At 40.5% G+C, this 14421-nt stretch overlaps 2 protein-coding genes across 2 annotated transcripts in view; one reads left to right on the top strand and one right to left on the bottom strand.

Annotated features, from left to right (window-relative positions):
• The window catches only part of LOC106606985 (zinc finger protein 850-like), an 898172-nt gene that overhangs the window by 218923 nt on the left and 664828 nt on the right, over positions 1-14421 (bottom strand). The window lies entirely within an intron of this gene.
• Positions 2652-3644, top strand: LOC123723857 (zinc finger protein 2 homolog; the record flags this gene model as incomplete). The annotated part of the gene is made up of 2 exons (XM_045711920.1): positions 2652-2809; positions 2969-3644. Coding segments are annotated over 2 exons (822 nt in total), but the record flags the coding sequence as incomplete, so codon positions are not given.

Below are 14421 nucleotides of genomic sequence, written 5' to 3' on the forward strand. Positions count from 1 at the left end.
CCTCTACGCAGACGACACCATTCTGTATACTTCTGGCCCTTCTTTGGACACTGTGTTAACAACCCTCCAGACGAGCTTCAATGCCATACAACTCTCCTTCCGTGGTCTCCAACTGCTCCTAAACACAAGTAAAACTAAATGCATGCTCTTCAACCGATCGCTGCCTGCACCTGCCCGCCTGTCCAGCATCACTTCTCTGGACGGTTCTGACTTAAAATTTGTGGACAACTACAAATACCTAGGTGTCTGGTTAGACTGTAAACTCTCCTTCCAGACTCACATCAATCATCTCCAATCCAAAGTTAAATCTAGAATTGGCTTCCTATTTCGCAACAAAGCATCCTTCACTCATGCTGCCAAACATACCCTCGTAAAACTGACCATCCTACCAATCCTTGACTTCGGCGATGTCATTTACAAAATAGCCTCCAATACCCTACTCAACAAGCTGGATGCAGTCTATCACAGTGCCATCCGTTTTGTCACCAAAGCCCCATATACTACCCACCACTGCGACCTGTACGCTCTCGTTGGCTGGCCTTCGCTTCATAATCGTCGCCAAACACATTGGCTCCAGGTCATCTACAAGACCCTGCTAGGTAAAGTCCCCCCTTATCTCCGCTCACTGGTCACCATAGCAGCACCCACCTGTAGCACGCGCTCCAGCAGGTATATCTCTCTGGTCACCCCTAAAGCCAACTCCTCCTTTGGTCGTCTCTCCTTCCAGTTCTCTGCTGCCAATGACTGGAACGAACTACAAAAATCTCTGAAACTGGAAACACTTATCTCCCTCACTAGCTTTAAGCACCAGCTATCAGAGCAGCTCCCAGATCACTGCACCTGTACATAGCCCATCTATAATTTAGCCCAAACTACTACCTCTTCCCCTACTGTATTTATTTATTTTATTTATTATTTTGCTCCTTTGCACCATATTATTTATATTTTAACTTTTAACTTTCTTCAAATTACAAATCTACCATTCCAGTGTTTTACTTGCTATACTTTATTTACTTTGCCACCATGGCCTTTTTTGCCTTTACCTCCCTTATCTCACATCATTTGCTCACATTGTATTTAGTCTTATTTTTTGTCTACTGTATCATTGAGTGTATGTTGTTTTACTCCATGTGTAACTCTGTGTTTTTGTATGTTGTCGAACTGCTTTGCTTTATCTTGGCCAGGTCGCAATTGTAAATGAGAACTTCTCAACTTCCCTACCTGATTAAATAAAGGTGAAATAAAATAAATATACCCTGACTCTGTTGCAGAGGTGACATACTTTCCCTAGTTAAAAGAAATTCATGTTAGCAGGCAATATTAACTAAATACGCAGGTTTAAAAAATATATACTTGTGTATTGATTTTTAGAAAGACATTGGTATGTCTTTATGGTTAGGTACACGTTGTAGCAACGACAGTCCTTTTTCGCGAATGCGCACCACATCGATTATATGCAACGCAGGGCAGGCTAGATAAACTAGTAATATCATCAACCATGTGTAGTTAACTAGTGATTATGATTGATTGATTGTTTTATATAAGATAAGTTTAATGCTAGCTAGCAACTTACCTTCGCTTCTTACTGCATTCGCGTAACAGGCAGGCTCCTCGTGGAGTGCAATGTAAAGCAGGTGGTTAGAGCGTTGGACTAGTTAACCGTAAGGTTGCCAGATTGAATCCCCAAGCCGACAAGGTAAAAATCTGTCGTTCTGCCCCTGAACAGGGCAGTAAACCCACTGTTCTTAGGCCGTCATTAAAAGAAGAATGTGTTCTTAACTGACTTGCCTGGTTAAAAAATATGAATTAAAAAATAAATAAAAATCGGTGGCCAAAAATACCTATTACCGATTGTTATGAAAACCATCCATAACTAGTGGTTTCCTCATTACCAGATATACTACATCCATAACTAGTGGTTTCCTCATTACCAGATATACTACATCCATAACTAGTGGTTTCCTCATTACCAGATATACTACATCCATAACTAGTGGTTTCCTCATTACCAGATATACTACATCCATAACTAGTGGTTTCCTCATTACCAGATATACTACATCCATAACTAGTGGTTTACTCATTACCAGATATACTACATCCATAACTAGCGGTTTCCTCATTAGCAGGAAGGAGTTTCTGCAACCAAATTGTGTGTGCTTTGCCCTCGTGCCGCAATTTTAGCAAACACAGAAAGGGGCCTATATTGGAGACCAAAAGTTGTCTGGCACAGTGCTTGGAGTTTCAACAACATGAATAACTTATTTCTAGTCTACAATCTTAGATGTTTCTACTAATGTGAAAACAAGACAAAATATGGCTTTTCTTGCTCATTTTAAGTCAAATAATTGTAACATTCATTACAGACGACAATTGTTGTACAACATAATGCCTACGCTGTTGGCATCACCTTTTACAGTGGATTTCCGCTGTTGTGGGCCTATAACCATCTGTCTGACTTTGTTGTTCACACAGGAGAGAGACGGGACTACCATGGGTCCTCTGGGGAGCCTCAACAACCTCATGATGTTGACAAGGCAGAGAAGAGTCTCTCCAGATCAGAACACCTCAAGAAACACCTGCAGAGATCCACAGGGAAGAGAACTCACTGCTGCTCTGACTGTGGGAAGAGATTCACCTCCTCAGCAGGCATTAAAATTCATCAGACAATCCACACAGGAGAGAAACCGTATAGCTGTGATGAATGTGGGAAGAGTTTTACTTATTCATCCAGCTTGATAACACACCGGAGAACACACACCGGAGAGAAACCCTATAGCTGTACTCAATGTGGGAAGAGTTTTTCTCAGTCACACAGACTGATATCACACCAGAGAACACACACAGGAGAGAAACATTGTACCTGTGATCAATGTGGGAAGAGTTTTGGTAGTTCTAGCTGTCTGAAGAGACACCAGAGAACACACACAGGAGAGAAACTTTATATCTGTACTCAATGTGGGACAAGTTTTGATACATCTAGCCATCTTATTGTACACCAGAGAATACACACAGGAGAGAAACCTTTTAGCTGTGATCAGTGTGGGAAGAGTTTTGTTCAATCTAGCCATCTGAAGATACACCAGAAAACACACACAGGAGAGAAGCCTTTTAGCTGTGATCAATGTGGGAAGAGTTTTGTTCAGTCTAGTGATCTGACAGTACACCAGAGAACACACACAGGAGAGAAACCTTATAGCTGTGATCAATGTGGGAAGAGTTTTGTTACATCTAGCAGTCTGACTATACACCAGAGAACACACACAGGAGAGAAACCTTATAGCTGTAATCAATGTGGGAAAAGTTTTACTCAGCAAAGCAACCTGATATCACACCAGCGAACACACACAGGAGAGAAACCATATAGCTGTGATCAATGTGGGAAGAGTTTTGTTCAATCTAGCCATCTGAAGAGACACCAGAGAACACACACAGGAGAGAAACCTTTTAGCTGTACTCAATGTGGGAAGTGTTTTGTTCAATCTAGTGATCTGACAGTACACCAGAGAACACACACAGGAGAGAAACCGTATAGCTGTAATCAATGTGGGAAGAGTTTTGTTCATTCTGGAAATCTGACGTTGCACCAGAGATCACACACAGGAGAGAAATCTGATAGCTGTGACCATTGATAATCTGATAAAAGATCTCTGATCAAATATCAGAAAATGTATTCATGAAGGAGTTGTTTCATGATATCAATGAAATAATGTCACAATGTAGAATGTTTTAACATTGTAGTAGGAGTATTTTAATGATGTCACAATGTAGAACCCTAAACGTTTGTCCCCTGTTCTATTGATTTCAACATGGTATGGATATTAGCCTCAGGGGGAAAATCCAGGCTCTGAATTGAGAGAGTACTATTTATGAGATTTAACAAAAATAGGAGTTGGGTTAGGTTAGGTTTTCAATATATCCCAATCTGTTTCTACATATTGGTTATTGATTTGGACTCGTTAAAACTGTGTTTTTACATTGCACTATTCCCATTTAGCAAAATGTAATTTAAAAGATGTTGAAAATAAGACTATGCCTGACTTCCAAAATGTTCGGTTGTAGTTGAAAGTGAAAGTTGAAAATATGTATTTTCTGGTCGTTTTTTGATTGACTTGAAAACAACTTAATTTCAAGGTACTTGCAGCCTATACACATGGACGCAGTATGATAAATTGGTCTATAATCAATTTTAACAATCCTACATCACTCCAGCATTTATTGACAACATTCAAATGCTAATTGTCTTTATTCTACTACTGAAGAAGCATGACTCAAATCACCTCATATTTCAAACATCCAGCCTGACAAAAGATACATGTTTTATTATTCCATGCCTCACCATTAATTTAATTATTGCCAATACATATTAACAAAGGGGTGTACATTTGGTTTTGATATTTCATATTTACAATTCATGTAACATTTAGTAATCATAATTATTTATGCAACCAACTGACAATTTTTGGGTATAATTATATTGACATTGTTACCCTGCTTTTAGAATATCAGGGTTCATTTTCAGATGTGCCAACCCAAATGTACTAGAGCATGACATTGGGGACTGGGCCCCGATCCAACAACATGCCTATCGAGATATTGCAGGAGTTTGCTCTTGAAATCAGACATGACTAATACAATTTGATTTGAGTTTTGTTTGGGCTCGTTCCAAGGGAACGAGAGTTCTAGAAACTAGTGGGTTTTAGGATTCTGTAGAAAGAAAAAGGAGAAAAAAATTAGGATTGTATATAATTATTTAGAAGTACTTGTTTTTTCTTGTTTTTAATTGTTGACAGCAAGTTGTTTTCTGTTGGTGGTGAGCAAACTTGTCCAACAAAAATATAGGATATATTTGTTGTCTTAAGGGGGAAGGTGTTACAGGCTTTGGTTTTTTCATTTATGTTTTGAGGTTGGACTTTAGCACGTGTACCCCGTTAGCACGTAGGACGCACTGATTGGTGTCACCTCGTTAGTCAGTATGTGTTACACCTGTGCTGGCTTGTCCATCTCGTTAGTGGGAAGGTGTTTCACCTGAGCTGGTCCAGGTTCTATTTAAGAGTGTCTGGCCCAGTGCTCCAGTTGTCTTGATACATGTGGAGAGTCAACACCTTTAGTTGCGCCACGTTTTTGGTTTGCTTCCTGTCTTTAAGTTTGGTGTGGGTTTTTCTTTTGTTTGCCTCTTCTTGGGCAGATTTAGTGGGTCTCATGGTGGGTGTCTTTTAGGTCCCAGTTGTTGTTACTAGTCAACTTTCAGTGGAGAGCCCCTCTTAAAAAAACAAGCCTTTATTTCAGTGGACACCCCCATAGTGTCTTTCAGAACCCCTCCTAAAAAACAAGCTTGTATTTTCGGTTGGATATTGCATCCAATTAATATTTTAATCAATGGCATTTCCTTAGAATGTTCATTAGTCTTTCAGTTGTTATTCTTCTGTTTTTTATCCTCTTAAGTTTATGTACTAAATTTGTTTTTTTCCATTGTGTTGCATCCATGTCTGAAATATGCTGTATAAATAAAGCTTGATTTTATTTGAACATATAATAAAACAAATGAACCCATTGACTGACCAATCAACAGACTCTTGGTCCCTCTTAGTATCCCCCTTGTCTCAATGTCACGAACTAGACCAGGTACTGTGTTACAGCTGCTCTCTCCTCCTCAATGTCATGTACTAGACCAGGTACTGTGTTACAGCTGCCCTCTCCTCCACGGTTTCCCCAACCTAAACTCACTGAGATGAGGTCCAACGAGGTAACGTCTAATAGAGGTGGTTAAGTTGACCACATGAGTAACCTGCCTGAAGAGTTGTTTGGTTTCCAAGCACTTTAATTTGGCATCCATGTTTCATGAAAAGAGACAGCAAAGTTTAGGCCAGAGTGTGCCAGGTGGACATTGGGTTTGATTCAGACCCTGTCAGTGTACCAGGTGGACATTGGGTTTGATTCAGACCCTGTCAGTGTGCCAGGTGGACATTGGGTTTGATTCAGACCCTGTCAGTGTACCAGGGGGACATTGGGTTTGATTCAGACCCTGCCAGCATGGCCAGAACCACCCCAGACCTTTCACGCATGACTAAAAACACCTAAGTATTAGATTTACTGCCATGGTCTAGTATGTCAAAGCCTCAGACACCATTCACAATGCCGGCTGAGGTACGAGTAAAACATGACACATTATTTCCTAACCATTCACAATGCTGGCTGAGGTACGAGTAAAACATGACATGTTATTTCCTAACCGTTCACAATGCTGACTGAGGTACGAGTAAAACATGACATGTTATTTCCTAATTGTCAAAGAATCCTCACTCTTTAATCAACTAGTCTCTCACTGTTTAACCAGAATAACAGGAGTTGTGTCCTTCAAACTGTTAGACTGTTAGTCCATAATCAACTAGTCTCTTACTGAGACAGCTTTGATGGCCCAATAAAAAAACAGTAAGTTTCTGCCAGCCAATGTGATAATTCCAGTGCAGTGCATGTGTAGAGGGATAATTCCAGTGCAGTAGATGTGTAAAGGGTGTTGAGGGATAAAATGCTGAAAACAGGTCCCTAGTGGAATGACAAGAACATGGCTGCTTGTTGAAGAAGAGATGGAGAGAGAGAGAGAGAGAGATGACCATATACATTGCAAATGGACTGTAATAAATCCTGAATGTATGTCTTCCCTGTGGCTCAGTTGGTAGAGCATGGTGTGTGCAATGCCAGGGTTGTGGGTTCGATTCCCACGGGGGGCCAGTACAAAAAAAAAAAAAAAAAATGCATGAAATTAAATGTATGAAATTTATGCATTAACTACTGTAAGTTGCTCTGGATAAGAGCGTCTGCTAAATGACAAAAATGTAAAATGCCTGGGCTCGCAGGGGATGTGTTAATTCATAATCCATAATTTATACCTGTTAATTCATAATCCATCATTTATACCTGTTCAAAATCCAGCGAAAAATCATATCGCCAATTAGCATTAAAAAATTATCATAATTTTTTACAAAAATTAAAAATATTTTTTTTTTTTTTTTATAGATACACCTCTCCTGAATCGACCCACGTCGTCCGATTTCAAAAAGGTTTTACAGGAAAAGCAAATCATTAGATTATATTAGATGAGTCCATCGTAAAAAGCAGCTTCATAGCCATTTTCCGACCAACCACTTCCATCACATATTATCAATAAACAGCTAAATGTAGCACTAACCTTTTACAAACTTCATCAGATGGCACCCCTAGGACATCATGTTATACAATGCATGCATTCTTTTGTTCAATAAAGGTCATATTTATATATAAAAACAGCATTTTACATCTCTGTCTGACGTTGACTACCTAATTTCCCCTCAAAAGCGTCCCGGTAAACAATGCTACGTTTCAATAAATTGCTATACTATAACGATTTTTTAAATGTATATTGTCAATCTAACATTTATAGATGAATATCTCTTGAGAACACCCGTCATACCAGATTTTAAATTAACTTTACTGGGTAATCACACTTTGCGATAAAAGGAGATGCGATACTCAGAAAATCAGCTAATATACAGTGCTCGGCGCCATCTTGGATGCAACAGTATGAACCATCTCATCTTCAATAATATTGTCAATAATCGCCTACCTTTAGTTGTCTTCATCAGAAAGCATCCCAGGTCCACAACAGATGTATTTTCGGTCAAAAAGTCCATACTTCACGTTCCATTAGCCTGATGTTGGTAGCGCGTCCTATGGCTCTCTCCAAACGCAGCTCTGCACTTCATACTGAAAGCAATCCTCGCGCATGTAGGTTCGTTCAAACATGTCAAACGTTGTATAAAATAAATGTTCAGGGCCACTAACACCAAGAGAGCCAATAAGATTCGAGGGGGATGATTTCATTGCCTTTAAAACCGTTTCCAAAGGTGGGGGCAGACATGGCCGCCGGCGTCATAATGGTGATGGCCCATCCCCTGTGACCAATTTCAAACTCCTGTCATTCACTGAGTTTTGACTCTATAAGGCTCAAACCACTGTGAAAGGACTGGCGACATCTAGTGGAAGCAATAGGAAGTGCCAAAATATTCCTAAACCCCTGTGTTTTTCAATGGGATAGGTTAGAACTCAATACAACACATCAGGTATCCACTTCCTGTCAGAAAATGTCTCAGGGTTTTGCCTGCCAAATGAGTTCTGTTATACTCACAGACACCATTCAAACAGTTTTAGAAACTTTAGAGTGTTTTCTATCCATATATAATAAGTATATGCATGCCCTATCTTCTGAGTTTGATTAGTAGGCCGTTGAAAATGGGAACGATTTTTTTTCAAAATGCGCTGTGGCGCCCCCTATCCTAGGGTATCCTCAAGAGGTTAATTCATAACCCATCATTTATACCTTTTGCTTGAAAGGGGTGGTTCAGGCAGGCTGGCACGCTCCCTGACCTTACTCAGCAGGAACTAATGGGGATCCATAATAAACCCCAGGAAGAGTAGCTACTGCCTTGGCACGCCCAATTTTTCAGTTTTTTATTTGTTAAAAAAGTTTGAAATATCCAATAAATCTTGTTCCACTTCATGATTGTGTCCCACTTATTGTTGATTCTTCACAAAGAATTACAGTTTTATATCTTTATGTTTGAAGCCTGAAATGTGGCAAAAGGTCGAAAAGTTCAAGGGGGCCAAATACTTTCGCAAGGCACTGTATATCCTATATTTTTGTTGGACAAGTTTGCTCACCACCAACAGAAAACATCTTCCATTTCACATTATAATCAACTACAATGCTTCACATTCTACAATATAAACATGGTGTCTACTGGCTGTCAACAATTATAAACAAGAAAAAACACATATTTCTAAATAATAATATACAATCGTATCTTTTCTCCTTTTTCTTTCTACAGAATCCTAAAACTCACTAGCTTCTAGAACTCTCATCTTCCTAAAACTCACTAGTTTCTAAAACTAATCTCCAATACAGAAAAACATGCAGTCAAAATAAATTGTGATCCATAGCAACGCACTGGCTAAACGCAAAATGCAAATCTTTTTGACTGCCCACCCTTGAGACAATCAGCAACCAAGTTGTCCTTACCACAGACATGTCTGATTTCAAGAGGAAACTCTTGCAATATCCGTAGTAACTTTCCACCTCACTGCGGAGCTTCTCTCTCTTTTCAGGGTTCACTCGATAGGCATGTTGTTGGATCGGGGCCCAGTCCCCAATGTCATGCTCTAGTACATTTGGGTTGGCACATCTGAGAATGAACCCTGATATTCTAAAAGCAGGGCAACAATGTCAAAAAATTGTCAGTTGGTTGCATAAATAATGATTACCAAATGTTACATGAATTGTAAATATGAAATATAAAAAACAAATGTACACCCCTTTGTTAATATGTATTGTCAACAATTCACTTAATGGTGAGGCATGGAATAATAAAACATGTATATTTTGTCAGGCTGGATGTTTGAAATATGAGGTGATTTGAGTCATGCTTCTTCATTAGTGGAATAAAGACAATTAACGCTTGAATGTTGTCAAGAAATACTGGAGTGATGTCAGATTGGTCTATAATCAATTTTATTAACAGTCTATTATACTGCGTCCATGTGTTTAGACCGCAAGTACGTTGAAATTAAGTTGTTTTCAAGTCAATGAAAAAACAACCCGAAAAGACATCTTCTCAACTTTCACTTTCAACTAAAACTGAACTGTATATTGGATGTCGGGCATAGTTTGATTTTCAACATCTTTTCAATTACATTTGGGGTGTCCAAATCAATAACCAATATGCAGAAACAGTTTGTGGTATATTGAAAACCTAAACCTAAAATGTGCTATATACATTATATCGATTAGGGGGGGAAATCAGGTTGTATGTGCTGTTGAAACTAAAACGACCAAAAAAAAAACACATGGAAATGGGAGATATATTTTACCTCACTGGTTAGAGGACAACCTGCAGAAGACAGTCAGCTACATTTTGGAGTGACGCATTTAAAGGTAGGGGTCGCTAAACAAAGGAACACAACACTTATTTGTCATCACTCATCGATATAATGCTAAAATCATTTGTGTGACAGGAAGGAGATGAAGTTGCACGTCCTGTTAAAACTAACAGCTCAAAAACCACACGGAATCTGGGAATAATGTGTACATCCCTGGTTAGAGGACAATTTGTAGAAAACAGCTAGCTACATTTTGAAGTGTTGCATTTTGATTCAAGTGGGTCACCAATGTGGTAAGTGGAACGACCCTTTCAGAACCTGTATTTTTCCCCTGAGGCTAATATCCATATCATGCTGAAATCAATAGAACAGGGGACAAACGTTTAGGGTTCTACATTGTGACATCATTAAAATACTCCTACTACAATGTTAAAACATTCTACATTGTGACATTAATTCATTGATATCATGAAACAACTCCATGTATTTTCTGATATTTGATCAGAGATCTTTTATCAGATTATCTCTGGTCACAGCTTTGAGATTTCTCTCCTGTGTGTGTTCTCTGGTGTGAGTCAGATTGCTAGATGTAATAAAACTCTTCCCACATTTATCACAGCTATAAGACTTCTCTCCTGTGTGTGTTCTCTGGTGTGAGTCAGAATGCTTGATGTAATAAAACTCTTCCCACATTTATCACAGCTATAAGACTTCTCTCCTGTGTGTGTTCTCTGGTGTGAGTCAGAATGCTTGATGTAATAAAACTCTTCCCACATTGATCACAGCTATAATGTTTTTCTCCTGTGTGTGTTTTCTGGTGTAAAGTCAGCTGGCCAGATGTAGTAAAACTCTTCCCACATTGAGCACAGCTGTAAGGTTTCTCTCCCGTGTGTATTCTCTGGTGTGATTATAAATGTCCTGAAGAAACAAAACTATTCCCACAGTCAGAGCAGCAGTGAGTTCTCTGTGGGTCTCTGCTGGTGTTTCTTGAGGAGTTCTGATCTGAAGAGACTCTGTTTTGCCTCGTCAGCATCATGAGGTTGTTGAGGCTCCCCAGAGGATCCACGATAGTCACGTCTCTCTCCTGTGTGAACAACAAAGTCAGACAGATGGTTAAAGGCCCACAACAGCGGTAATCCACTGTAAAAAGGTGATGCCAACAGCGTAGCCATGATGTTGTACAACAATTGACGTCTGTAATGAATGTTACAATTATTTGACAATTGTCTTAAAATGAGCAAGAATAGTCATATTTTGTCTTTTCACATTAGTAGTAAAATCGATGATTGTATGCTAGAAGTTAAAGTTGCTGAAATCCTAAGGAGTGTGCCAGACGACTCTTGGTCTCCAATATAGGCCCCTTTCTGTGTTTAATAAAATTGCGGCACGAGGGCGATGCGCACACAATTTGATTGCAGAAACACCCCGCTAATGAGGAAACCAATAGTTATGGATGTAGTATATCTGCCTGGAGCAAAAATGGTGAGCAAAGATTTTAGTTTTTCACAATGTATTCTGAATGTGAACGGGGGAAAACTCAGGGGAGAAACCTCCATTTCCAGGTTGCTTATGAGTGCATTTCACACTACTTTGGATTATAATTGTAAGGCTCGCTTGAATGTCCTGCTTAATATAATGTTTGTGTCATCATCGCAAATCAACCTCTTTGTACTTAAAAAAAACCCTTCAACCAGTAAAACGCATTCAACTCAAAAATGGCGCCGGAGGAGATGGCTGTCTCCTAACCAATTGTGCTATTATGTGTTTTCTTTCGCGATATTTGAAAATGATTTTGTACATAATGTTTCTGCAGAAAAGAGCTTATGAATATCAGGACAGCGATCACTCACACATCAATCACACCTCGAATGATGGATTAGATTGGATCATTCACTCACCTGGATTAGACACTGCCCAGTGACACGAGCCTACCAGACGAGCTAAATCACTTCTATGCTCGCTTCGAGGCAAGCAACAATGAGGCATGCATGAGAACATCAGCTGTTCAGGACGACTGTGTGATCACGCTCTCCGTAGCCGACACGAGTAAGACCTTTAAACAGGTCAACATACACAAGGCTGCAGGGCCAGACGGATTACCATGATGTGTGCTCCGGGCATGTGCTGACCAACTGGCAGGTGTCTTCACTGACATTTTCAACATGTCCCTGATTGAGTCTGTAATACCAACATGCTTCAAGCAGACCACCATAGTCCCTGTGCCCAAGAACAAAGGCAACCTGCCTAAATGACTACAGAGCCGTAGCACTCACGTCCGTAGCCATGAAGTGCTTTGAAAGGCTGGTAATGGCTCACATCAACACCATTTTCCCAGAAACCTAGACCCACTCCAATTTGCATACCGCCCCAACAGATCCACAGATGATGCAATCTCTATTGCACTCCACACTGCCCTTTCCCACCTGGACAAGAGGAACATTTATGTGAGAATGCTATTCATTGACTACAGCTCAGCGTTCAACACCATAGTACCCTCAAAGCTCATCACTATGCTAAGGAACCTGGGACTAAACACCTCCCTCTGCAACTGGGTCCTGGACTTCCTGATGGGCCGCCCTCAGGTGGTGAGAGTAGGTAGCAACACATCTGCCACGCTGATCCTCAACACTGGAGCTCCCCAGGGGTGCGTGCTCAGTCCCCTCCTGTACTCCCTGTTCACCCACGACTGCATGGCCAGGCACGACTCCAACACCATCATTAAGTTTGCTGACGACACAACAGTGGTAGGCCTGATCACCGACAACGACGAGACAGCCTATAGGGAGGAGGTCAGAGACCTGGCCGGGTGGTGCCAGAATAACAACCTATCCCTCAACGTAACCAAGACTAAGGAGATGATTGTGGACTACAGGAAAAGGAGAACCGAGCACTTCCCCATTCTCATCGACGGGGCTGTAGTGGAGCAGGTTGAGAGCTTCAAATTCCTTGGTGTCCACATCAACAACAAACTAGAATGGTCCAAACACACAAACAGTCGTGAAGAGAGCACGACAAAGCCTATTCCACCTCAGGAAACTAAAAAGATTTGGCATGGGTCCTGAGATCCTCAAAAGGTTCTACAGCTGCAACATCGAGAGTATCCTGACCGGTTGCATCACTACCTGGTACGGCAATTTCTCGGCGTCCGATCGCAAGGCACTTCAGAGGGTAGTGCGTACGGCCCAGTACATCACTGGGGTAAAGCTGCCTGCCATCCAGGACCTCGACACCAGGCGGTGTCAGAGGAAGGCCCTAAAAAATGTCAAAGACCCCAGCCACCCCAGTCAGACTGTTCTCTCTACTACTGCACGGCAAGCGGTACCAGAGTGCCAAGTCTAGGACAAAAAGGCTTCTCAACAGTTTTTACCCCCAAGCCATAAGACTCCTGAACAGGTAACCAAATGGTTACCCGGACTATTTGCATTGTGTGCCCCCCCAACCCCTCTTTTACGCTGCTGCTACTCTCTGTTTATCTTATATGCATAGTCACTTTAACTATACATTCATGTACATACTACCTCAATTGGCCCGACCAACCAGTGCTCCCACACATTGGCTAACCCGGCTATCTGCATTGTGTCCCACCACCTGCCAACCCCTCTTTTTACGCTACTGCTACTCTCTGTTCATCATATATGCATACCTACATGTACATATTACCTCAATAAGCCTGACTAACCAGTGTCTGTATATAGCCTTGCTACTCTTATTTTCAAATGTATTTTTACTGTTGTTTTATTTCTTTACCTACCTACCTACCTACCTACCTACCTACCTACCTACACACACACACCTTTTTTTCGCACTATTGGTTAGATTGTTGTAGTCGGCGCACGTGACAAATAAACTTTGATTTGATCATCGCAAATCAACCGCTTTGCACTTAAAAAATACTTCAACCAGTAAAATGCTCTTTGGCTAGCTTTTCCATCAGCCTGACAATGAGGGTCTGTACACTCTTTGCTAAATTGGCCCATAACTTCACCTAACAATAATATAGACCTACTGTAGGACCCACAACTTCACCTAACAATAACATAGACCTACTGTAGGACCCATAACTTCACCTAACAATAACATAGACCTACTGTTGGACCCATAACGTCACCTAACAATAACATAGACCTACTGTAGGACCCATAACTTCACCAAACAACACATATACCCATGTCGTGATGTTTGTCATTTGACTGGCATTCAGAAAATGATTTCCTGGATCAGCTGATGATATGTGTGATATGAACATGTGACTGTAACTAAACAGCTACAGTATTATGTATTATGTGTAATTATTGAAGAACCGCATTAATGACAGTATCCATTTGGGTGTTGTCAATAAAGTTAAGGGGACGTTTGGTTAGAACCATTGGATTTAGCAAACTGAAATGATTTAGGATTTCTATGCCCATAAACTGTTTCCCAGCGTAACATAAGGAGACACTAAATGTTACGTAGTTAGTGTATTTCAGAGATCTGAATACAAAAAAAACTGTCCGACAGCAAGATCCA

The sequence above is a fragment of the Salmo salar genome, chromosome ssa02 (genome assembly GCF_905237065.1).
Source record: "Salmo salar chromosome ssa02, Ssal_v3.1, whole genome shotgun sequence".
Lineage (NCBI taxonomy): Eukaryota > Metazoa > Chordata > Actinopteri > Salmoniformes > Salmonidae > Salmo > Salmo salar.